A 25872-nucleotide genomic window follows, 5' to 3' on the forward strand; every position below is an offset into this window, starting at 1 on the left:
AAAAAAAAAAAAAAAAAAAAAAAAAAAAAAAAAATAACTTGGTTTCTTCTTAACTAAAAACACCCCAAACCTTGAAACACAGTGATAAGTTCAATTTTTATACTTCAACACAGTGACTAACAAATAAACTTCGATATATAATAGATTTTTTGCCCTAATGCTAATTTTAAATGCAAAGCATGTTTTTAGAAACATTATTCTTTAAGCCTCCAGCACAGTTAATGTAGCCTTATATAACCATATAACAAATTTTTACAGTTTTAACTCATTTCCAGATTTCAAACCAATTTTACATCCAATTTTACATAATCCTAAATTAAATATTACACCAGCTAATAAGTAGTTTTTGAGGTTTTAACATAATGCAAAACACATGGAAATTGAAATTCTTAATCAGTGGACCATTCATTATATGATGAGAAGCAGTAAAACCAGTTTCCTATTTCCCATTCTCCCCGCCAAAACTAACAACAGAGCTAACACCAAATCTATTTTTCCCCAGAGAACAACAACTAAATTAATGATGGGGGGAAAAAAGATTAATCCGGATAAGTTCCCTGTTATTTCAAAAAAACAAAAAAAAGGCATTTTTCTCAACAGGTTTTGGATGTATTTAATATAGCAGAATGATAAAGTTTGCTTTTAACTGTATTCTGAAAATAGGTAATTCTGCTGTGGACTTGTGGTTTTTCCATCCTTAAAAATTCTCAGTGAATTCAGAAAGTGCTTGAATTACATTACAATATGGATCTTCAAGTAATAATTTATTTCAAAATTAATCTGAAAGCTGTGTTGCTACTATTCTCCAGTTACTGAAAACATCTTTTAGTTTAGCCAGATCTGAGTTTTTTTATTGTTATAAGTGGTAAAAACATGGACATAATCTTCCAAGCCTTCTTTAAGCAGCACAAATGAGAGGGAAAAAAAGTGAAGTCGCTCATTTTTCCTTCTTTAGAGGTCACTCTACTATAGGTCACTCTCTTGCAATTGTCAAGTTTTTTGCAGTTCTTTCACCTGTTTTGTCAGAATTGAAATTAAATTTATCTTAGAAAAATTCAGCACAGTTCCACAAAAGCCTGTAAGTCCACACACCCCACTTATATCACCTGAAGACTCTATATTTCACAGTAGGTATTGCTGACCAGCAATTTTCTGGAAGGCTGGGAAAACAGAGCATCAGTGTATCAGTTTATATCAACACCACTCTGTTCTAACAGATAAATACTTCAGGTTTACTAAAAAAAAAAAAAAAAAATCAGAGTGCTTCAAACTGGAAATATGATAAATAAAACCAGAGGATTGATGTGAAGCAAGGAAAAAAAAAAACCTGTTAGGATACACCTATCACAACTTAAACTAGGAAGGTGATCTCAAATATTAAATGTCTGAGCTCTTATCAAAAATTTTTAGCACAACTGGGACTTGGATTGTCAGTGTCATGCTGACCTGGAAATAGCAAATAGCAGCAGCTATTTATCTATAATTCCTCTCCTGCTGCACTTTTACCCATTTCCCATTTCACTGTTGATGGTGAGTGAGAAGCAGCTGAAGGGGCAACTGCTTGTGACTTGTCAACACTGCACTCAATTTGTCCTCAGGGTCCTTATGTAAGGGAGCTATACAGGGGGTTAAGAAATGGTGCAACAAAACATCTGTACCATCCATCCTTCCCCACAATTCCTCTTCTCCAGCTCCATTGCTTCCACTTGGACACCAAACCCAGCCTCATATCAAAGTGCCACACAGCTGTAGGCTACTAATAGGTAACTAATGAGGATTAGGACCTAAAGAGCCACAGCACTGCACAGGGAAGAGCTGCTGAGTGATGGCTGGTGCTTCTCAGTTTGTCACATTTGGGCTTGACATGGGCTATGTCTCAGCATCATTTCTTTGTCCTGTCACTGCCTGTCCAAGCTCTTTGGTTCAGCCTGTTCCTAACAGCAGATGTAACTTGGTGGGGAATTTTTTATCTCTTTTTTTTTTTTTTCATCGTTTACTCATATTTTTCATCTGGTCTGTCACATAAGGAAAGCCATTTCCAAAGCCAAAGTACTTTGCTGGAAAAGCCAACCTGTTTGAAAGGGAGAGGACAAAAGAAGTTTCTGTTTCTGTGCCAATGGCCTGTCAAGTTCTTTTGTTCCCTGCAGGCCTCACAAACCCCGTGCCTCAGTGGATGGACAAGCTCTCCTACCAGAAGAGATTTTCCATCTAGCTTATCTCCTACCAGTCAAGCAGAAGAGAGCCTGGATTCCTACAGCACAAACAATGCCCACACACACACACAGGAACCTGGTTTCCAAATAGGACATGGTCAAGCAGACAGTCTTGGGTTCAGCTTGATGCTGTAGGAGCTCACACCCAAGTGCCACCCATCAGGTGGTACCACTGTGGTACTAAGTGTACACACAAGACCTAGTAATTTTCTACTTCTGAGTATCTTTGTGCCAGAAATAATGATATCCCCATCCCCACTCACAGACAATGATTATAAATAATTATAGCAGGTTTAGCAGTGAGTCAGTTCAGATCCAACTGCTGGCCGTGCTCTCAGACAGTCAATATGAAAGGTTAACAGCGACAGAGATCTCACCAACTCTCAATTTGTTTGATTTTAACACACTGATCATGTAAGGACTCTTTAAAATAAAGGATGTAAAACCAATACAATTCCTCCACAGAGAGCTACTCCCAGCTGCAGTGTTATGATCTATGACTTGACAGCACTTCATCATCTTGTGCAAGGTTTTTCTCTTCTTTTCTTTTTTAATACAGTTACATAGTTTTATCTTTAACAATAGACTTAAGTAAAATTAAGTCATTCATTTTCTTAAATGGTGCTGCATCGTCAGCACCCTATAATTATTTTAGTGTATGAATACAATAGTTCAGAATAAAAGTCCTAAATTTATGCAATCTTACAGCACCTTTGGCATAAATCATATGCTCTCAGACGTTCTGCATGATAATTTGGCCTGTACAAAGCCTGCCAGCTCTTGAAAATGCCTTGTATTATAGACTACCCAGCAGAAGATTTGCTACATTTAATATACTCCTATCAGCCAGCACAATGCCTTTAAATTCAATATAAATTATCAGAATAATAAAATAAGTTCCAATTAAGTCCAAACTGCCAGCCAACCAGAGCAAAAAGATCTTACCTTAAAACAGTTTGTGCTTGTAGCTCTTATTACTGTGTCATTCTTGCATATAATTGCCTATCTGCTACAGGAGAGTGTACAGTTACAACACATTCCCCTCCACACAGAGCTGACTAACCTTCAGGCTTGCCTGCTGAGAGCAGAAAACCTAAAGATCCTGAAATTCCCAAGATGGTGTTTGTAAGGAGACCATGGCTTTCCACGCTTGGGGCTTCCATCAGCTACAGGTATCTCACCCTTTCAACGCAGAAAGTTCCGCTCTTAAGAGCCGAGGAATGTGGAAAAGCTTTCATCCAGCTGAGGCACCCAGCTGTGTGCAAAGAGGAAACTCCTCACATGCTCAGAGCACAGATAATGCACAGCTCCCAAAACTCAGATAATGCAGATTCCTACACTCGTGGCTCCAACCACACGCCTGACACAAGCCACAACCCTGCCACAGTGCAGCTAAAACCTGGAGCAACAGAACTCTCTCAAACCAAGGCACTGTTTAACCCTGTTTAAGCCATTTAGTCCTTGTCCTAGCACAGTGCTGTAGAAGGTCCTCACCAGTTTGCTGACTGACTCCCACAGCAGTCCTTAGAAGGATTGGAAAGTCACAAAAAGACAGTTGGTATTCAAGATAATGACCGTGATGAATGTGAACTACCTAGCACTTCTCAGATGTTCTACTGAGTTCTTGAAACTGGATAACAAACAGATTATTTGGGGCTTTTTGAGAGAAAGTGTCAAAAGAATGCTTCAGAAAAACATAGAAACCTCACCTCCCAAGTAAAACAAGGATTGGCAGTGGTCCAAATAGAGAATACTGACTAGCTTTTGAAATTTGACTGCTTTAAAGTTCTGAAATTCACACTTAGGGTTAATTTGTAAAACTGTCAATTATCTACAATCTTGTTGCAAAATCTTTTAATATAAAAAAGGAAAACATATTGAAGTCTTTATTTTTAAGTGCAAAAGTTCAAAAATGTTGGCCTAAACCTAGCTCTATTGATAGAGTTCATTAGTGCATCTATTTTGAATCAAAAGAAACTGCAAAGAGTGGTTTTGGGGATGAGACAAAAGACTAGAAATGAGATTAAATAAATGTGTCCAATTGTCTTGAAGGGGAAGAAAATAAGAATAAATTTGAATTCAATTTCAAGGTTACAACTAGATTTTATACTCAGTAACAGCTTTGCAATTTTTTTCCTAGTTAAACTGGACTCCTTGTTCCTGATACAATAAATGTAATTTTTGATACTGGCTTTTGAGGTTGAAAACTTTAGAACTAGGGGGGAGAAGGAAGGCTTTTGGGTGAGATTCAATCACTAAACCTTAATAGAACCAATGACTCATGCAGGAAACAAAGGAAGAAACTAGTGTTACAATAATCCTACTTTGAGACTAAAACCTAGAAATAAAAATCTCCCTTAAAACATGCAAGGATAAAGTGATACTATGTACCTTTAAAACAAGGTAGGAAAAGAACATATTAACATATACTTCTTTACCCAAATGGCACTGATCCATCATCATACCCTCAGTTGGGTATTCTTGGAGATATACTAAGACTCAAAATAAAGAAGGCACTAAAGTTCCTGAGAGTGACAGGAAACCCAGCAGAGTAAGAAATTTTAGACAGAGTTATTTACAGATATTTTCCTGTGAGAAAAGAATGGTAAGAATGTAGCTTGAACATTAACAAATCCACTAAAACATCAGTCTGCCTGGCAGAGTCAGCAGATTTGGAGGGGGATTCAGTGGGGCTGGAAATTCAAACTTTAGCTTGTAATCAGAAAAATCCTACTTTAGAAATTTGAACCAGCAGCTAGAAACATGTAATATAATATAGAGCTCTCCTAAAATGGTACCCAGCTAGAGGGACCTTATACTGTGTGAAGCCTGTGACCATTTAGCTAAAAAAAAAAAGTCAATGGCACTGAAGCTCTTTATTATTCTGCAGGGACCTATTTGTGAGTGAATGACATGGACAAAATCTACAAATCTGCATTTCCTTCCTTTTCTTTCCTTGGGAAAGGTGCTGCAGATCGTGTGTGCAATTCCTCCATCAGGACGCTGACAGAGCAGAAGTTTATCTGAAATAAATTTCCAACTGAAATAATCTATTCTATTCTAAAGATACTCTTGTGGAAAATAAATTAGATCAACTGAATTTTAAAACATCATTCAAAATGTTTATTCAGATTGTTTATGAAGCAATTACACAGCATGCTTAGGTAAGAGTTTAAATGAAATCAGTTATTAGTTGCTAATATCTTACTCTCAAGTAGGAAGGCACTTGCAGTATGGGGTTCTACAGGAGATGCAGCCCATAATCCTGCAAATACCCAAGAAGATCCCTATCTTTGGGGTTTTCCTTAATGTGATTCAAGCATTTTTGAATTCACTGAGAACTTTTAGGGATGGAAGAAGAGAAGCTCAGTACAACACAGGAAGCCCAGAACTAACTGCTTCCCCGTTGCTTTAGCGTAGCAGAGAAATGCAAGACCTGTTTCATTATTATTCTTCCAAGGCACCTCCACATGCCTCAGGAACACCACTATGTAGCGCTGATCTTCTGGAGTTCCAGCAGTTTTTCAGAGAACAAATACAGCACACCATAGCCACTGCTATGTGGTTCAGCCAAGGAGCAGCCCACATGTAAGTCAGTTTAGGCTTCTGGGAGAAAAAAAATTTATTAAACAAGCAAATAAATAATGAAGATGAAGGAAGAGATTTGGGGATTATTAGGGAATATTTATTTGGCAGGAGAAAGCAAAGAGGACTTGATGAGACTTGTAAGAGATAAGTCTATTAAAAACATTGTTAGCAGAACGAACCAATTAAGTCCACATCCCCAAAGCAAGTTGGCAATCAGTTTTCAACACCTGTTTTCAGACCAGGGCTTGCAGAGTTTAAACACTTTGTTTAAAGTGATCTCCCCAGAACCTCTAGGTCGATAAACACAAGGTAGAAATGCACTTTCAGGACTGCTTACTGTGAGCATTAGCCATAGCAGATGCGATTTTCAACCAGCAGCATTCAACACCAGGTGGAGGAGAGCTGGGCATTCTGTCCTGCATGGAGCATATCAAAGCCACGTGGCCAACAAGTCGCAGACTGCTGAAGAGAGCAGGTCCCTCCTGACTAGTAAAAGTAAGAAACAGAAAAGTCCATCCAAGATAGTCATGAATCTATATATATTTACCAAAAAAATCACTTTTCCTTTAACTCAAAATGTGCTGAGCATTACTTATGTACTGAGAGATAACACCTGCAGCCCCTCAGGGCTTCCTAGAGTCTCACAAGGATTTCCAACTAGGATCTTCTTGACTTACAGGATTTAAAGAATGCATCAAAAGTAGTCATTTGAAGCATTTATTTCAGACTTTTTATTAGCAGGCACTCTCTAGCATAGGACATCCTTCCTAAATAATTAAAACATAGAAAGGTCACACACAGTCCTCATTGGCAGAGAAATCCAGGAGCCCTGAGGTGGAGGAAAACTTTTTTAAGCTTTACACCACGGAGTTAAACTGCATCCAGCAAACACTTTTTCTCCCTAGGCCACTACTTGGCAAGATCCTGCTTTCACTCTGAGCTACCAAAGTCAATGAGAATTTTGTGAAGCTGTATTTGCCACTGTCACTGTCTCCCTTGGACAAATTTGCAGATGATACAAAACCATCGGCTGATACACCAGATGGTTATGCTGCCATTCGCAGGGACCTTGACAGGCTGGAGATATGGGCTCACAGGAACCTCATGAAAAGTGACAAAAGGAAATGCAATGTCTTGCACCTGAAGAAGAATAACCCCATGCACCAGGATATGCTGGACTAGAAAGTGTCCTAAGCCCATGTATTATACAGAGAACTTACACTGCAAAAGGAGTCGCATCTACTATCTCTTTATAAAGGATTTACTGAAACAAGCATGACAGAAAAAAGAAAAGTATCTAGAATTGTCAAAGTGTTGTGCAAATGCCCTTGACATTTTTTGAGAGGGAAGAAGATGACAAGTCCAGTCAGAAGTACTTTATTTAAAACTGTCTTAGACTGCACAAAATAAGGTTGTATTTGCCCAACAGAATTCACAATATGCATCCAATGTAGAAATGAGGCAATACACAATGGCATGATGCTTTCAGTGCTCAGCTGTGCAAATAGAAGTTTTGCATCAGTGAGCACGGATGTCCCTCCCATGACTTCATCCTATACATCCAAGGTCACATGGTTTATTTTGGCACATAGATACACACATGAGGACTACACGTGAAGAACAAACCAGTTCAGACTTGAAGGCCTATTCTGTTCCCTGGAATAAATTTCTCTTCCCAGTGGTCCAGTAAGATAAATCTACAGGCATTGCAGCCTGAGGAGAGTTAAGACTTCTATTAAAGAGAACCAGAGGATAGCAAAGAAAACTGCAATTATCATCTATGTTAGGTCATTTTGGGAGCAAGATAGAACCATCCTATGAGTAACTTAGAACTCCAAGCTGACCCCCAAGTCCAAATTAAGATGCCCTTCCACGCCCAGCAGGAGTCCCTCAGAGACTCTAATCATGGAGAACTGTAATGAAAGAGCAAGGGCACTAACAGAGTTTTTTTTGCAAAGCCAAAGTAAATGCAAAATGAGTATCAGGCAGAAACTAAGATAGTAAGCAGAAAGAAATTCACAAAACCCATTGATTCAAAATGCACACAAACCCAAAAATCAGCTAAAATCTCCCCCACTCCCCAACAGATATATAGATAAAGTATATTAGAATGAGCAGTGGTTTCATACCTGAAATAATTTTTTAGGATAAGCCATCTAATATATGATACAACTGTGACAGTCAGTGAGTGACATGGCACTAAAACTGTCAAAAGGAATAAATACTCCAGCATCCAGTGTTAAATCAAATGCTGATAAGGTTAACTACAGTGCAAAAGCACCTGAAAAGCAAAGCATGAGAACAAAAAGGCTTAACCACTTTCTGCCAGCAAGTCTGCAAACCTCATCCTTCAATATTTATGCATCTTATGTGTGCCTCTTACCGAGGAACTGACCCCTTGTTGCAACCAAAGGTGTAAGTACTGCTTTGGCTGCAGACCATCTAACAAATATACATGCAAAGCACACAAATGAAATTCCCCTTAGCACAGAAGGGGCTGTGCTGCTAATGGGAAACATGGTATTTGGAGACAATGATGAAATACTAACAGCTGCAGCAGACTGAAGGGTGGAGGGGGAAAAAAAAAGAAAAAGAAAGCTGATAGAAATGGGGGGAAACTGAAGGACTGGAGTCTAACAGCTGGGTAAAAACAGCCTAAGAGAGAGGTATTTTTGGAGTTCCCACATCCTTTTCATCCCTCTTATATCTTACCAGTTACAGCAAAAAAAAGAAGTAGCTCATAAATAAACTAATCAGAATTGTTATCATCAACCCTGTGAGGTCATCATTCACCACATCATGAATCTTCCTTATATAAGCACAGAAATATGCTGACGATAAGCACTAAGAAATCACCTTACTGAAAAATAAATGCAAATATGACCAGAAAGCCAAGCACCCACCACTGTCATAACCTACAGAAAGAGGTTTTGCAGCTATCTAGTAGTTCAAAATTCTTGAATAAGAGTCATTAAAAGAAGCTAAATGAGAGAAAAAAAATTCTACTCTGTGTAGGAATGATTGGTATCCAAAGGTCAGTGAGCCTACTTATGCACCTCACTGTAGATGGTGATGATTTTGGAGTGGGACTACAGGTGTTAAAGTCCATGTATGTGTGGTGTCAGCAACTACAGTGCGTGTGTAATTGCTAGGAACTATAAAGCCAGCAGCTACTTGCTTGCTAAACAGGTAGCTAAGCCAGGTGGCTTGGCAGACAGGTATGCATGTGTCTCTGGGAGTCAGGGAACTAGTGGAACTGGATTCTAGAGACGTCAGGGTGGTCCTGGCCACCTTCAAATCTGGAAGTCACCTGAAGACCTGTTAATGGATGGACTCTACATCCAAGGCTAACAGCTGGAGGATTCACAATGCAGGGGATGCAGGAGTGGGGGGTTGTCCATGCTTGTCGGGGAGTGACAGGGTCTCTACCAGAAACAGGAGGGGGGTGCAGCCCTGGGCACTTGTATGTTCAGATCATCGAGAAATCCCAGGCAAATGACAATTTTCTCTTTTTCTGCCTCAGGAAAATGAAAACAAAAAACCAGCTCTCACCTTGACAAGGAGACAATTTAAATGCTCATGTCACCTACAAATTCCAGCATGTTCCTACTATGTCAGTTTGACAACCTATTTAAGTACGAACAGAGGAAATCATCATCTACTGATGGGAGGGTAGGAACGGGTAGAAGATGGAGGAGTTAACTCCATGGCTACTTCCATACAATCAAATATTCCGTACTAGGTAGCATCAGTGAAATGACCTGAATTCCTTAGATGCACCAGTACACATACTCAGTGTTGGCAACTTCAGTTTGGCTGTACGTTCTAAAATTGCAGAGGGTTTTTTGTTTGTTTGTTTGTTTTTAATTCTAGTTTGCATTAGTGAATTTAAGAGGGGTGGGAAGGGAGTGGAGATTGTGATTCTGGCTGTGGAAAATAAGCTTGAAAGCGTGAACTTTAATGGGAAATAAAGGCAAAATAGCTTTAAAATCAAAAAGGATGAGTGGCAGAGAGAAAGGACAAAGCTTTACCGTTTATCCCCCTATTTTCTATCTCCTTTTCCTTCATTTCATACAAACACCAATCTTTCTTCCATCATACTGCTGGTGCATCTATATTTCTAGCACAGAGGAACAAATAATCTAAGTAAACAACATCTTTATATTTAAAAAAAATGCTGAAGACATTCTTCACATGGCTCAAAAGCAAAAAAGACACTGGGTTGGGGTTTCCCCTCCATCCCTTATTTTCACATTATACTTTTTAGATGGAGCAGAAAAAGAAAGCAAAAAAAAAAGCAAGCTTAGAGGAGGCCATCCTTAAACACATTAGTGGTAATTATTTTGTGATTTTACGTTTACTTTCTATTGAATTGATTCTTCTCATGCAGATAGGTTAAGAAGAACAGGCTGCAACTAGAGCAGCAGCAGCCACATTTGTTCTTTGTTCTGAAGGGAGCAGGATTAGAATAATGCATGCATGCTATTCACCGCCACTCCTTTTTTTTTCATTACCTTTAATTACATTTTCAGACTATGCTGTCCTGTCCTATATATATATACTTATGCTACATGAACAGACACAACATCTCTTTGTGTTGCCCTACATCTTGGGCACTTGCACGCTCCTGATCAAACAATGGGCTGGCGGGAAAGGGAGCTGATCTTAACTCAAGGAAGAAAGAGTTCAGTGAGACATGAAGATGCACAGTAGGATTTTTTCCCCAATCTAAGGTTATCAAAACAAGGCTCCAAAGGAGGCACTGTCTCATACAACACAGGTTTTTTTCAGTGCTTGCTTATGTTTTTGTGGGGCAATTTTTGTTTTCATCTTATTAATGCAAATTGTACACCAAAATGCTTTATGTCATTAGTTAGGAGGAGACAAAAACAGGAGGCACAGGCGGAGCGTACCTCTCAGCTGAGCCTGGAAATGAGAGGGAAACTGGCTGGAATGAACAGACACAGATTTCAGCAGGGCAGAGGCAGCAGCTGTTGCACTGACAGTAATTAGATTGAGGACCTGAAGAAGGGAAAGGATAGAGCCATGAAGGAACATGATGCCAAGGGACACACTCATTTCTGAATCAGCAGGTTGTTACACGTTTTAAAGGTGGAAGAAATAGAGTAATTCCCACAAGAATGACAGCGTCTTACTTGCAGAGACAAAAACTTGGTCAAAAGCTTTTAAACAAGTACTGGTGATGATTTACTATGTGAAACAAAAGCACAAAATGTTGATGTTACTATCTTTTACTCATTTTTTCATGCCAACAACCCTTTTTTGCATACAGGCTACACAAAGTTATAATAGAAAAATACAATCCCTAGTAACTGACTGGATGAGAGGAACTTCATTTTGTCAAGGTCATTATGTCTCACAAGCAGCATCCCATCCAGCAGATGGAAATACCAAAGCAGTAGCTGACATAACTACTGTACCATTATCACCAAGCAGCTCCAAGAACTAGGAGCAGACTTTCCCAGCACTGAATATAACCTTTTCTATTAACTGCTGCCTTAGACAGCCAGCACCTCCTGGTAAAATGCTCTTTGAAGACTGCTGACTATTTCTCTCTCTCTTCACTCCCAGTTCCTGAATTTTCCTGATATAACAGACACTTCTCAAGACACCCAAGCAAGACTCAGTTGACCACCATCTGGAAGGCAATCAGAAGCTCCCTCTAGCAAATGAATATGAATCAGAATATGAATCCCACTCCTGTTCTGCAGCGGGATAGGAATGCACAGCTGTTACTACATCTCATTTCAGAGAGGCATCAGAAACTTGACATTCATGACCACCCCAAGCACATTCTGAAACTCTGCCCTGCTCAGGTCCTCACTGGCAAGCAGCCAGGCCTTGGTGGTTGGGACCACTGTGCATGAAGTGTATCAGATGGCATATTTCCTTTTGTCATTTCTGGGAACTGGATTAAGCATGAGGACTGCTGCGACACTTCATCTTGCTCCCACTGCCCTCCTACCTCAAATGGAGATGGAGCATTAGTCTGTAGTCTTACAGAGATGTAGCCAACAGAAAAAAACACAAGCCAGCCTGCACTTGTAGCTCTCTGATGCAAGTGACACTGAGTTATGGAATATGTGATGACATTCCACAGCAGGCATACAAATGTAGTGCAGCATGTTCACTATAAAGAAACACCCCTAAACTATAATTCCTTGCTGCCTCAACTTTCAAATCAAGGAGGTGTTTAGCACTTACGTGTTAGTAAAAGTCTTGTGAGAAGCTGTAGTAACCCAGGTTATTAAAAACAGGACTACAAAAAACTCCAAGAAGACAAGAGTAGCAGGGTGAATAGCAAATAAGTTTTTAATTAGAAGCTACACCTTCAAATGAAGGTTTGTGGTTTCACAGGTCAAGTCAAAAACCATGGCATGTTGGCTGCAGGAGATTTTTGGCTTCTCTATTGCAACAGGGACTTCACAGACACCTACATCAGGTCACTCAGGGCTACTAACGCTTTGCGATCCCACATCTAGGCAGGGAATGGTAATAAACACCTTTCTTTATGACACACTTCAGCTCTACACACCAGCAAAGCTTCTGTTCGTGCTGCAACTATGAATTAAAGTTCAGGTAGTCTACAGGAAAAAGTGAGAAACGAAAGAAGAAAATGGGGTGTGAAGGGTAAAGAAAGGTTTAGGTGTTTTTTTCATTCTTAGATGTTTGACCACCATATTTGCACCAGTCTTTTGGTTTTTATTTGCAATAATGTTTTGGCAGTTCCCTGCTCAGCTGTAGTGAGCAAGAAGCTGATGCAGCATCTTTGTTGTAGACAAGCATTGGGAAGTTTTGAGCTGATTAAAACAGCAATGTCCATGTACACTGCACGTTGGAGAAAAAAGCCACACACCACGGAAATGATGCCTTTGGCCAGAGGCAGGATTTACATAAGGAAGAGAAACACTACAGTTTCAATCAGAAGCTCGACAGTTTCCCCAGCTGAATGCTGGAGACTTCTTCCATTTCTGCAGCTACACCTTAAGTTATTTCATCTCAGCTGAGCCTGAGTTCAGTTCTGGTTATAATACAAAAGAAAATCCATTTATTATATGTATCTTGAAGACCTTAGTGTGAACAATTTAATTTTTTTTTTTGTTTTGCCTTTTTTTTTATTATTATGAAAGTCTCACAAGGGTGTAAGGATATCTCCTGAAGCTCTGCATTTTGACAGGATTGGAAGGCTGTACTGTAGCTGACACCCATCAGAGCAACTGACTGCACCAAGCCACACCACATCACACAATCTGAAGCTGCAGTCTCTATTAGTGCCTCAAGGATCTCCACTTAGAGCTGCATTCTGCAGCACAGATCCAGTCTCACACGTACCAACAGTTTCCAAGCCACAGCCTTTGCCCGCAATGCCCTTCAACAATGCTTACAGAAAGAAATCCAAGAAGCTAAAAGCAAGGCTAGAGCTCTAATGAGCACTAGTGACTGCATGGGCAGAGCACGCTGACCACAAAGCTCTACTTAGGCAAGCACTGCCATCAGTAGGCCAATGAAGGCTTGGGGTCATTTGTCTACACCTCGGTTTTGCCTATGCAGACACGCTGTCTGCCTCAATCCCACACTTAAACTGGCACAGATTGGAAATTCATACTGTATCATCACATCAGCAAAATTCAGCTTGGCACTGTGAATCTTTACACTTAAAGAACTGATTTGAACTACAGCTCCAACAGGAAACTTACTGATATATCTCTAGAAACAAAAAGGCTTACAGTTAATAAATAAGCTGCAATTCTGAGCTCCTGTATGGCTATTACTGCATATCCACAGTGCACTTACAACATTATGCTTTTTTTTCCCCAACTCTTACAGTTCCAATTTGTTTTCCACGATACTGAATGGCTCCTATTCCCGAGCTTTCTTTTTACAAAGCAGCTCCTGAAGTGTAATTCACTTGGTTGACACAGTTACACTGAAGTAGCTTACTGACATTCAACAAATTACTTGTTTGACAGTCTGCACAAGCCTCATGTTTTTCATGTTTGCCTGTGGAAATACCAAGTTGTTCTACCGCAAATAAATTCCTTTTCCCACAATCTCATCTCTCCTGAGAAGTTCCAACTTTGAACTTTCTCCCAGGCTTCCTTATATAGATGATCCATTAGCATTTCCCATCTTCTTTCATCATCTACATAACCTTGAGTGTTACCTATCTTCTTTAAAGTTACTTTATCTACCCAGTGAACTTTAAAAAAGTGAACTTTGAACATTCAAGAAAGCAAATGGTGAAGAATGCACAAGCCTGCAGTCTAATTGTGAAGAAAATCCAAGGAAACTACTATTAGTGGCATGTAACATCTGTAACAAGATCTGAGCCATCCACAGAAAATCTTGCTAACACTCAGCCTCTCCTTTTCTCTACCGAGACATGGCAGTATTAAGAAGCTTAGTCAATGGCTTTCAATTTGATACTAAAAGAGCTGACGTTCAGTCAGTGCAGAGCCATTCTAAATAAAACCACTGGCAAAATAAACCAGCACTCAGTATGACAGCTGGCCATCAGCAGGGCCAGTGGGCAGCAATCGAACCTTTCCAGCAGAAGGGAGGACCTTTCATGTCCCTGTTAAACGGGTTAAACATGTCCCCAGGCATTCTGCTTTTCCCACGTGTCTGATGGAATTTAGAAGCATCAGCTGCAGCTCACTGGGCCACCTTCAAATCCACCTGGTTGTTCATGGGGCAACTTTATTTGTTTTATATTAATAACACTAAGTGCCATTAATACTGTATAGGCAGAAGTGAAGCAGCAACTCCTACACTACCTGCTAGCTACTCAAATTAATTTTTCCTGAGCTATCTTCTTCCCACAAACTGGTCCTGGTTCTTGAGTTTGCTCTCAAAACAAACCAAGCTTGTATTCTGTGACTCAGAGATGCTTTTATCTGCTGACCACTTCCTTCACTCTTCTGTTACACCTAAAAGCCTGAAAGCTTTCACAGCCTTCCTACCTTAGACAAGCTACTAGAGCCCTAACTTTTGCCAAATAAACGCTTTTCTTGCATACTGCATTATGATGCAATTAGAAAGGGTCCTGATAGATCAACAGGTAGGAAATAAAAGGACACAAATCAATTTATGGGCTTGCTCCAGGAAATGTCAAGACATCAATCAAATACGAGTAGTAAAGGCAGGCATCTTCCTATCATTTGGGCAGCTCACAAAACACAATGGCTGCAGGTTTAACATTTCTCATGCAGATGCCTGTGTTACTGCTGGCCCTGAGGAGCACATTAGCCACAGTCACTAAATGCAGGGCTTTAAAATAGGGAACATGTCCATCTTAAATCTCTAATAAAGGAAAAAAAAAACCAGAATTTTCCTTAAGCTGCTATCCCCAGCTTTTCATCCTGAAACTCAAGACTTCCACAAAGCTGTTGCAGTTTACCTTGAAGTTTACCTTCTCTCTATAATTGCTCCCAAACTTTTAGGGCTTGCCTAGCTGGGAACAAGAATTCCCAATGAGCTACCTATCTGATTTGAAGCACAAGACTTCTGGACTCTCTCCTTCTGATTTTGGGGCAGTAAAGGGTTTAAATCTATACAAATCAGGGTCCCACAGTTCTGCTTATGTACACAGTTTAAGAAAAAGATTCCCAGCAGTCAGGGAGAGGAAAGAGGAGGGACAAAGCAAGGTATGCTTCAGGTTTGGTTTACATCCACTCAAGGTGAATAATATAGAGATCACTGGAAAGCAGAGGGGAAAGTGTCTACACTGAATCAGCTATTCCTCTGCATGCTTTTTACTCTTGATAATCAGGCACAAAAAAAAATTCTGTAAAATCCCACTTAGACAATCAGTCTCTCATCGAAAGTCAAAATCATCCTGCTGCCAAGAACATGCCTTTTTGCTAAGACACAAGTTTAGTTTTCAATAAAATTATCTGTGAATAGAGAGTAACTGTTTGGAATCTGAGGAATTTCTATACTGTCAGTCTTCATGACTGCACTGAAATACCATAATTTCTCCTCAAGGCTCAGCTCATGCAGTCCTGCAGTGGCAGAGGTTCAGATATGTTTTTTCAAGTGTTTCAGAATCAAGACATTATTGTTTCAAAGCCCTCTCTGTGAGCTCAGACTTCAACAGAAAATAACCCCCAGTGATCTCACCACAGAAACAAAAAGAAACACTAATTTTAAGTTGTTCCATCACATCAGGAAGGGATGACTTATGCTTAAAAAATAAGTAGCAGAGAGTATTAAAAAACCATTTTTATCTTCCAAGCAAAGACATGTTTTATGTGAGAAAATCTATTCTCTAGATGATAAGTAATATAAAGCGAGTCTGAACTGTTAACCAGACAAAACCTATTTCCTGACCAATCCTTCCAACCTGTATCTCAAACACATGCATCCTCATAGGATGTTCAGGGAACACACTGATGAGACTGTATGTCCCAGGGCATCAGAATTACTGTGGCTGGAAGCTGCACTGGATTTCTTAATGAGCTGAAATCAGACTGTTAACAAATTATGGCTGAAGCTGGGGATGCTCTATTATGTTCTGACTGCCAGTACACACTTTCTCTCAGTAGGGACTATAAAAAATGTGGGAACTGGGTGGAAATTTCTTCTATTAGCTCCAGTATCTCTGTTCTGTACCTGCCTCCAAATATGCTATGAAGCTTCAAACTATTGGAATTATAGATACCACCAATTACTGCTACACGTCTTGACCCAGTAAAAAGCCAGATGGAGGTTTAAGCAAGAAACAAACAAAAGATAAGAGCAGCTGAGAGTGAGATTATTCCCAGCAATGTGCAATTTAGGTGAAGCCTATGAGTTCCTGGCAAACTGCCCATGAGAATGCTGCTTAAGCCAAATTGAATACTTCTGACCTATGGATGTTTACAGAAAGGCAGCAGCCATAGAGCACTGCAGGGATAAATGAATGCGACTAAAAAATTAAACAAGAGAAGAAAAAGCCAGGGCCAGACTTAAAATTTTACAAATACTGTGAGTTTTCCTAGCTATGGCTGAGTTATCCATGACCCTGAAGACAGTTTGAATACTTAAGTATTTACTGATTGTTGAGTCAATCATTCATTCAGCCTAATTTCTGACTAAAATAAATTTTAAAATAGTGGAAATTAAGCTGTTTTGATTTCTTTACAGTAGCCTCAGACATACAGACTAATACGAGATTACATCAATTTGATTAAATGCCCATCAATCTGGCATGTCCCACATCTTATTTTTTAAGTAAGAGGTCAATTTTACAGAAAGAGAGGGGGGAAAATCCACACAAAACAGTGCCTGTTATATTTTAAAAGCCAATTGTCCTTATAAAAAGCTAACTTTGTCTTTTGTGCCCTTTCTTTTTTTTTTTTCACTCTCATTCATTTTCCCTTCTTGTCCAATGGCCACACTGCTGAGAAGCTCAGGGAATCTATAGTCTGCACGGAAAGACTGAAAGCAAAAAAGCTCTGGACAGCTTGTGAGAGACTCTGTCTAGATCTCAGCACAGTTTAGTTTCAATAGCTTCTACATGAACTCTGTAGAGCATTAATCCAATCTTTGGTGTGTTAGGTTTTTCAGGATTTTAGCAAGGCTTTGGATACTGTCCTTCACAGCATCCTCTTGGACAAGTTGTCCCAGCTGTGACCTGAGCAGGTTCAGACTGTGCTGGCTGAAGAACTGGCTGAAGGGCAGGGCTCCAAGGGGTGTAGTGAATCAAGGGGGCTACATCTGGCTGGTGAATGGCCACCAGTGGTGTTTTGCAGGGCTTGATTCTAGGCACAGTTTTGTGCAATGTGTTTATCAGTGACCTGGATGCAGGAGCTGAAAGCACCATCAGCAAGTTTGCTGTTGATGCTAAACCAGGAGGTGCTGTTGGTTCTCTGGAGGGACAAGAGGCCTTGAAGAATCTGCACAGAGCATTGGCAATCATCCCTGGCATGAAATTTAACAAGTGCCAGGTCCTGCACCTGGGATGGAGTAACAGCAGGCACAAGTACAAACTGTGACAGGAGTGTCTGAGTGCCCTGCAGGGAGGGCCCTGGGGGTGCTGGGGCAGCAGCAGCTCAGTGAGAGTCAGCAGGGTGTGCCCGGGCAGCCCAGAGGGCAGGAACCGCGTCCTGGGGGCACCAAACACAGAGCACAGCCGGGCAGAGCGGGGATCATCCCCTGTGCTCAGCGCCCGTGCGGCCTCACCCGGAGTGCTGGGAGCAGCTCTGGGCACCACAATGTAAATGGGATGGGAAGGAAGAATGCATCCAGAGGAGGGCAACAAAACTGGAAATGGTTCAAAGCTGCACAAGGGAAGGCTCAGACTTGACAATGTGAAGCACATCTTTACTGAGAGGGTGGTCAGACACTGGAACCCCCAGACTTCCTGGGTAAGTGATCAATGCCCCATCCCTGTCTATTTAAGAAGCATTCGGGAAATGCCCTTATTAACATGCTTTAACTTTTGGTCAGCCCTCAAGCTGTTAGACAGTTGGGCTGTGTCATAGTTTTAGGACCCTTCCAACTGAAATACTCTATTCTATTCTGTTTCTTTTTTAATTTTTGTCTTGTAAGTTTCTTCCAAGGTTCCTGAAATCCTACATCCCTGTCCAGTTATAATTAATACAGCATAAAGCTGTACTATCCCCATTTTAGATTCTTGCCACACCATTAGCTAGAACTCCTTATAAGCTGTTAGCTCCAGAGTAATTTTGAGATCAACCAGTTCTGTAAGAATGCTATTAGAACAATATATTAGGTACTTAAGCAAAACCAAAGTACAGATTTGTCAGGAACATGTGTCAACTAGAGGCTGTAGGAAGCAGAACTATTTTTCATTTTCATCTCATTGTACTGCACTGCCTGTCATTGTTGGCCCCAGTCACATCTTGCCACAGTGATGCATGAACTTGTCACCTCAAAACTGGACTGCTGCGACCTACATGGAGTGATGCTGCGCAGGCCCTGCAGCTGGCACAGAATGCTGAGGAGACACAGTGCCACTTCAGCAGACTGGGCTCACGTTTCAATGGTCTGTACTTGTAAGCTTAAAAATTCAAGGTTCTGATTCTAATAATTACAGCCGAACTACATGAGAGAGAATTATCCAAGAAGCTGAGCCCTGCTGACAACTGCTGCTGTAACAACTTGGCATTGGAGATAGACTAAACTACCCAAGAGGGGCATCTCAAAGACAGGTTCTGGATTTGGTTTGTCTGTGTCCACTAAAAGTTCAGCATAGTTCAAATTCATTTTGGCATGCTTTTTTATTCATCCCAACCTTACCTAAACTCTAGCAAAAAAAAGGGGGGGAGGGGTGGAGATAAGGGGTGACTGACTTATAAACAGTCCTTTTATCTGCATTTCATTTGCAGATAAAGGAACTATACCATAAAAGATGCTCTTACAGGCTTTCAGTAAACACACTGCTGTCAATACCAAAATCAACCAACCAACCAAAAAAACCCCAAGAACCCAAAAAATAAAAAATGCCTATCAAGCAAAACTTTTTTAACAAATCCCTTTACTGTGCAGATATTCTGGACATCTCACTTGATTACTGAAGTAACTGAGAGCTCGGGATTTCACTTCATACTTTCTCTCTGACAATCATCATTTGTAGTTCCTTTTTCTTGGTGATGTGTTTTGCAAAGTCTTGCCAATTTTGCTTTAGCTACTTCCAGTTAAGAATGTTCAAATCCATTTTGAACCAATGCAGCCATCAGAAATTCATGAAATCACTAAAGGAATCATTAGGACATGAATCACACACTGCCCATCCCTGTCACATACGTCTCTTGATCTATATATAAGAACACTGTGGCCTCTTTCAACACAGAATATCATTTATATATCCAGAAAAAACCAAAGAGGTGCCACTGCCAATCCTGTTCTTTTTCTCTAAAAACATGCACTTTATGTGTATTGCCAAAATGCAATAACCTACCTCTTGATAAATCTTCAAGTGTTTCTATACTCAAAGCTTCTAGCACCATCTTTTTAGGAACCACTGAAAACAACTCCCATTATTAAAAAAACTGAATTAAAAACTATCCCAGATATTTCTTGAAATCCAAGGTACCTCCTACAACTAAGAAGACATGCAAGTCAGAATTTAAGGAACTGAAAAACTACATTTCAAGCAGGTTTAGCTTCAAATTGAAGGAAGAATCTATAGGATTACTTTAAGAACACAGCTGCATAGTGCAGATGTGCTGATCCACAGCACCCTATGTCACTGAGAAGCAGAAAATAGCTAAGTGACTTAGATACCAGCATTCCATATCTCCCTTATGATTATGATGAGCTCATCTGTGAGAAGTTCATGAACTGTATGACTCATGTCAGAAATAAATCTTCTTGCAAACACATTCCTTCTTAGGGTTTTGGGGTTTTTTTTTTGGTTGTTGTTTTTATTTTACTAAGGTTTACAATCACTGTTTATGACCCAGAATAAAAACTGCTATGACAGCACTGGTTGTGGGAAGCTGTAACTAATCACAAGTCAAAGCTGATCAAAAATAAAACACTTGTAGTTTTGCCTCATTCTTAAAGAATGACCTTATCGTGCAACAAATAAACTTTTTGTGCACTGTTCCCTCTGCCCTCCAAAATCCTCTATAAAACTGAAACATAATATTATGCCACTTGGCAATGTATCAGGACTTATGGCCTATAAAGGGACAGCTAAAGGCCGCACCAGATGCTTCTTCATCAGCAAACTAAAGAGAAACTGGAGCAAGACAGAAGAGGCTTTTGTTATTGCAAATGCTTCTATGTTTGTTCTCAGGAGCTTTTCACCCTCAGGGAGGAAGAGACCATTACATTAGTGCCTCACAGACTTAACTAACTTACAAGGAGAATTTAAGCTATTTAGACCACCAGCCAAACCAATGCAGTGGTGCTGCTGCAGAGAGCAGTCCAATTAATTTCATACTGAAGGAAGCACAGGAAAACAAGCAGTACCTACTGCCTGCTGCAGCTCTTCCACTGGGAAAGTGTTTCTCAACTGGTCTTTCAAAGGCAGTGGGATTATGCAGGGAAGTTCTGTTTTCCTCCTGTGACTTCCTCACACACAGCAACACCACATTTCATAAAAGAGGGCAAATCACTCCACTGTCCTCATCCCACCCAGACAGATTGCAGTGGAGAACAGGAAGATACCCAACATCTTCCCCACACTGCACAGAGAAGAGATTTGAGGTGAAAGAGAGCAAGACTTATGTCCTACCACATGATTTTTTCACCACCTTGATTTGTTTTACTCTGTCTGCAGTGGGCTGATCAGCACAGACAGGCTGATCAGCTCAGACAAGATCAAAATGAAAGCTGATGGTGCAGGAGAGGTAAATGGCAATGAATGGTAGCATAATTTTATGTCAAAAACATAAAAGCTTTTTATTTTTGTAAAAGGACTGTTTCCTTTAAATTCTCACACACTAGAGGAAGCTGTAATGGACTAGCAAAACCTAAACTTCTGTAAGAAATTTTCTCCTGAGAGCATATAGTAACTGCTGCCAGGACATTGCATAACCAGGCATAAAATGAAGCAAGCTACTGAAAAAGGCTAGTCTTCCAATCACTCATCTCTAAAATAGGAAAGCAGAAAGGGGAAAATACCAAAGCAAAGCTTAGTTATCTACTAGGACCTTTAAATATGAAACCTTAATATTAAAATATAGAGTGCTTACCACAAAGCAATTTCTTTTATGAGAGCCACATCCAAAGAAGGATGGCCTATTAAGCAGTCAAGCTCAAACAGAATCTGCTCTCAAATGTCATCAGAAGAGCAGTGTCTTTCCACCAGGTCTATTCCCTAGCATGCAGCCACAGTTTCATCTATTAAATATAATGATAAAAATAGCCAATGAAAGTTTATTGGTCCTTTTTGTCCTGTGAAGACAATGCAGTTCAGAGAGGGGGAGCAGACATTTACCCTTGATTGTAAATCATCGAAACAATTTACAACTGGCTTAATTTCTCCACACCTCCAAACAATGAGATTGCACAGTGACAGACTGGGACATAACCACACACAACCCCACAACTAAGTCTCACAAAGAGAAAATCTGGCCCTTCCCCTTTGGCATCTTCCCTTCAGTTTTTTTATAAGTGAAGCCTGCTTATAATCTCCCAACTTGCAGGACTGGCAGCTAGGGACAAAATAAAAATGCTACAATTTGGCTCCTTCTTGTGATCCAGAACCAATAACAGAAAGAAAAATGTTTTACTACTGCATTTGTTTTAATCCCTTCTACGGAAATCCAGCTTTTACTACAGTAGTTGTCTGGCACTGTCCAAAAGCCAAGCAGCCCTGCACTTTGCAGAACTCTGTATGAAAAAACTAAGCAAGAATCAATCATGTTCAAAATCTGCCCTATCAGTCAGTACACGCTGGTGAGAATGTTTGTGTTATGTCCAAAATTGCCAAAGAAGTGTCAGAGATAACAGGTACACTCTGCAACACAAGAAAGAAATCATGGCAGAAACCAAAGTCACAAAACCTGCAGCACTTTCAGGATATCACAACAAAAAGAGATAAAGCCGTTCTGTTCCCAGCTCAGGCCTTTTTCTCCTCAAGCCTTGGAGAACTGCAATCCATAGTCTGGCACCAGAGTCAGCATCACAAGCCAAACCACACAGTCCACTGTCTGAAATCCATCCCTTTTTTTTTCTTCAAAGTAATAAATTATACTTTTTTTTTTTTAATTTTATTGCTTGAGCCTACTGTTTTAGTATTTTATCTCCACCTCTGAAGCTAAAGAAAAGCTTTTGACAAAAACAGACATGATTTCCTTGTAACTACACAGTTCCAGAAGCTTAGCTTGGAAGAGAAAACTCTGTCCTTATAGTCACTGCAAAGTTGCAAAGGTGCAAAATTTCCTTAAGAGAGGCACAGGTTAATCCTCAGATCACATTATCTGCAAATATGGAAAAAATATCTGATCCCAAGTCAGAAAAGTCAGCTTTAATCTCTAACACTCTTAAGTGTAAGAGATTAAACTCTTACGAGACAGAGTTCCTTTCCTAAAAGCTTAATGATACTATTTTATTACTGTTCCAGACACCATTCAAAGTTTTAGTGCAAATAAACATTAGATCGCTCAGCTGCTGAAAAATGTTGTTCGACACTTGCAGTAAGCAGTAAGATTCAAAATTAAACCCAAAAAGAAACAATACCAAGCAACTCACAATACAGAATATATTCTTACTTTAGAGCCAGAACAGATTAATATCCGATCTCTGACAATACACCCTTAAAACAACTTACATGTTTCACCATGTATTTCACCCTACTTTTTTAATAAAAATGATTCAAATTTCAGGTTTAAGTCAAGAACTTCTTAGGCAATTTTCACATGAGCTGTAAAAATAGTAATTTTTAATTAGTTTGACCTTTCCTTTCTAAAGCCTTCATATAGGATTGTTTCCTGACTGCTGAGAGGATAGAATAACATCTGGAGGGACAGAAGTTGCCATTTTGAAGCTCTGCTACAAAAAAAGAGATGGCTTTAAAGAAAAGCAGAAAATAAAAAAAGATCAAATCAAGTATTTTGGAAACTAATTTAAAATTACATATCAACAAAAACTATGAAATAAATTGGAAATGCTGTAAGTCAAACTTCCATTTTCTTCAGAAAAATTTAAGAGAAGATATATTCAACACTTTCCCATCTCCAGCATCTCTTTCATTGTTTCTGAAGCAAGGTGGTTCAAAACACCCATCACACAGGAAGCACAAGCAGTATGTCTTCACAGCTACTAAAATGTGGAACTATTCTCCCTCTTCAACTGCTGATCAGTTTTAACTGCATGATACAGCTATAGAGGTACAAAGAAAGCTATAAAGTTAAAACCTCGATTTTAAAGTTTAAAAAAAACACCGTAAAGAATTAAAGCAAATCAATTGCTAAAATAAACATCATATAATAGGCAGCTAACAAAACTCCTTTCTTCGGGTAAGGAAGAATGCAAGCTGTTCTCCTAAAGCTGGTTTTCTGAAAGAACTGAAGTGTTTCAGCTGCCCTCTAGTGTTAAAATGAATGCACGGCTAAGCCAAGAGCGAGGCTTGAGTTAAGAAATTATTCACTATGGTTTATTTTTAACCACTCTAAAACTAAAAATTAAAAAGTAAATTTTAAAATACCACGGGGACAACTTTTTCTTTAAAAGTAAGGTATTCAAACCTTTCCTGTAACATGCAATTCTGCCCCACAGCAACTAACCACATGAAATTACGAGATCTTTTACTCAGCTTCAGCCCTATATTTCAGCCTAAGGAAAAGTTCTGCTTGATGCTAAAAAAACTAAATTATTAGAATTTTAAGAGAAAATAATCAATCATCTATTTTCATAACCCAAGCTGTAAGATAAGCAAATATTAAAATTAAAGAAATACTGGGTTTCATAATTCACTCTACTTAAAACAAACTGTTTATATATAAGCATGGCTGAAAAATTCTCATTTTCCTCCTCAGGCTCCACATATAAATTTCAACTTGAGCTTAATTAGCATGCAGAAAAAGGAAAGCTCAGAGGGAAACCTTCTCTGGAGAGCTCTTTATCAGCAAATTCAATGAAATCTTGAGCACCAATGACAAAACAAAGTTCATATAACAAAAAGTGAAACTCCTAAAAATATTAGTTACTGATAGAAGGAGAAATGTTCTAATAGATAAGCTAAGTTTTAAGTTGTGTGTACTGCTGGCTCATGGTCAGCTTGGCATCAACCAGACAGAGCTGTTTTCCAGAGGGTCAGCATGAGCTGGAGTATGAAGCAGGTATTCTTCCAGCCAATGACAAATAATGCCTGACCAGCTGGATTTGTGGACAATGGCAGAGCAGTGGATGTGATTTACCTCAACAGGCCTTTTGACGGTCTGTATTTGTGGGCAACTAGGCAGGTATAAAACTGCTTGGAAGGCTGGGCTCAAAGAACAGTGGTTGAAGTGTCTGGGGGCCAGCAATGAGGAGAGTATTGCATGGGTCTGTCTGGAGGCTTGTCCTGTTTAACACCTTTGTCAGTGACCTGGAGAAGGTGACACAGTCCACTCTCATCAGGCCTGTAGAGGACAGCAAACTAGGGGATGCAGACAATAAGCTCCAGGGCAGAGCTACCATTCTGAGAAACCCAGACAGGCCAGATAAACAGGCTGCCAGGAAAAGGACCTCTACTGAAAAGGATTTGTGGGTACCAGTGGAGACGGGGCTAAACAGGACTCAGAATTACAATGAAAGCCAAAAGCTTACTGTACTGTATCCACAAGACAATACACAGTAGATAACAAAAGTGATTGTTTTCCTTTACTCAACACTGTACTAAATCAAGTTCTGAGCCTCCAGTAAAAGCAAGTGTTGATCAAGGCTGTGGAACTGTTGGAGTCAGGCCAGAGAAGGCACATGAAGATGATCGCAGGGCTGGAGCTCCTCTCTGATGAAGACATGCTAGAAGTTGGGGCTGTTCTGCCTGGAGAAGGCTCCAGGGAGACCTTATAGCACACTCCAGTACCTAAAGGGGGTCTGAAAGCTGGAGAGAGACATTTTACAAGGGCATGCACTGATAGGACAAAGAGGGAAGGTTTCAAACTGAAGGAGAATCAACTTAGATTACATATATGAACTTTTTTACAATGAGGGTGATAAAACACTGGCACAGGTTGCCCAGAGAAGTGACAAATGCCCCATTCCTGGAAACATTCAAGCCATATTGGCGGGGTTCTGGTCTGGTTGGAGATGTCCCTGCTCATTGCAGGGGGCTGGATTAGATGGCCTTTAAAAGGTCCCTTCCAACCCAAACAATTCCATGAGAAACCTGAACAAGTCCTGCCAAAGGTCACCAAGTTTCTCAGGGTATTAGAGCTCTGAGCCTGTGAGGAAAGGCTGATAAAAACGGGCTTTAGAGGAACACAATAGCAGACTTACAATTCCCAAGAGAGGGTTACCAAGAACATGAGCCAGGCTTTTTATGAAAGTATGTGGAGGAGAACAAGAGACAACTGAAGTTGCCACAGGACATTAAAAAAAATCACTGCTCTGAAGTATTGAAACAGGTATCTGAGAGACTGTGGAATCTATGTCCATGTAGATTTTT

General features: G+C 39.9%; 1 protein-coding gene across 3 annotated transcripts in view; it reads right to left on the minus strand.

The window, feature by feature from the left end:
* Positions 1-25872, minus strand: part of TSPAN9 (tetraspanin 9) — a 167647-nt gene that overhangs the window by 120252 nt on the left and 21523 nt on the right. Inside the window, exon 3 of one of the 3 annotated variants that reach the window (XM_041414102.1) lies at positions 6139-6287. The exons of the other annotated variants lie outside the window; for them this stretch is intronic. Coding sequence (XP_041270036.1) covers positions 6139-6223 — 85 coding nt within the window. The 5' untranslated portion in view covers positions 6224-6287. The remainder of the gene's footprint in view (positions 1-6138; positions 6288-25872) is intronic. 3 annotated transcript variants of the gene reach the window in all.

Source organism: Onychostruthus taczanowskii, unplaced genomic scaffold (assembly GCF_017590055.1).
Source record: "Onychostruthus taczanowskii isolate IOZ18803 unplaced genomic scaffold, ASM1759005v1 scaffold44, whole genome shotgun sequence".
NCBI classification, from domain to species: Eukaryota; Metazoa; Chordata; class Aves; order Passeriformes; family Passeridae; genus Onychostruthus; species Onychostruthus taczanowskii.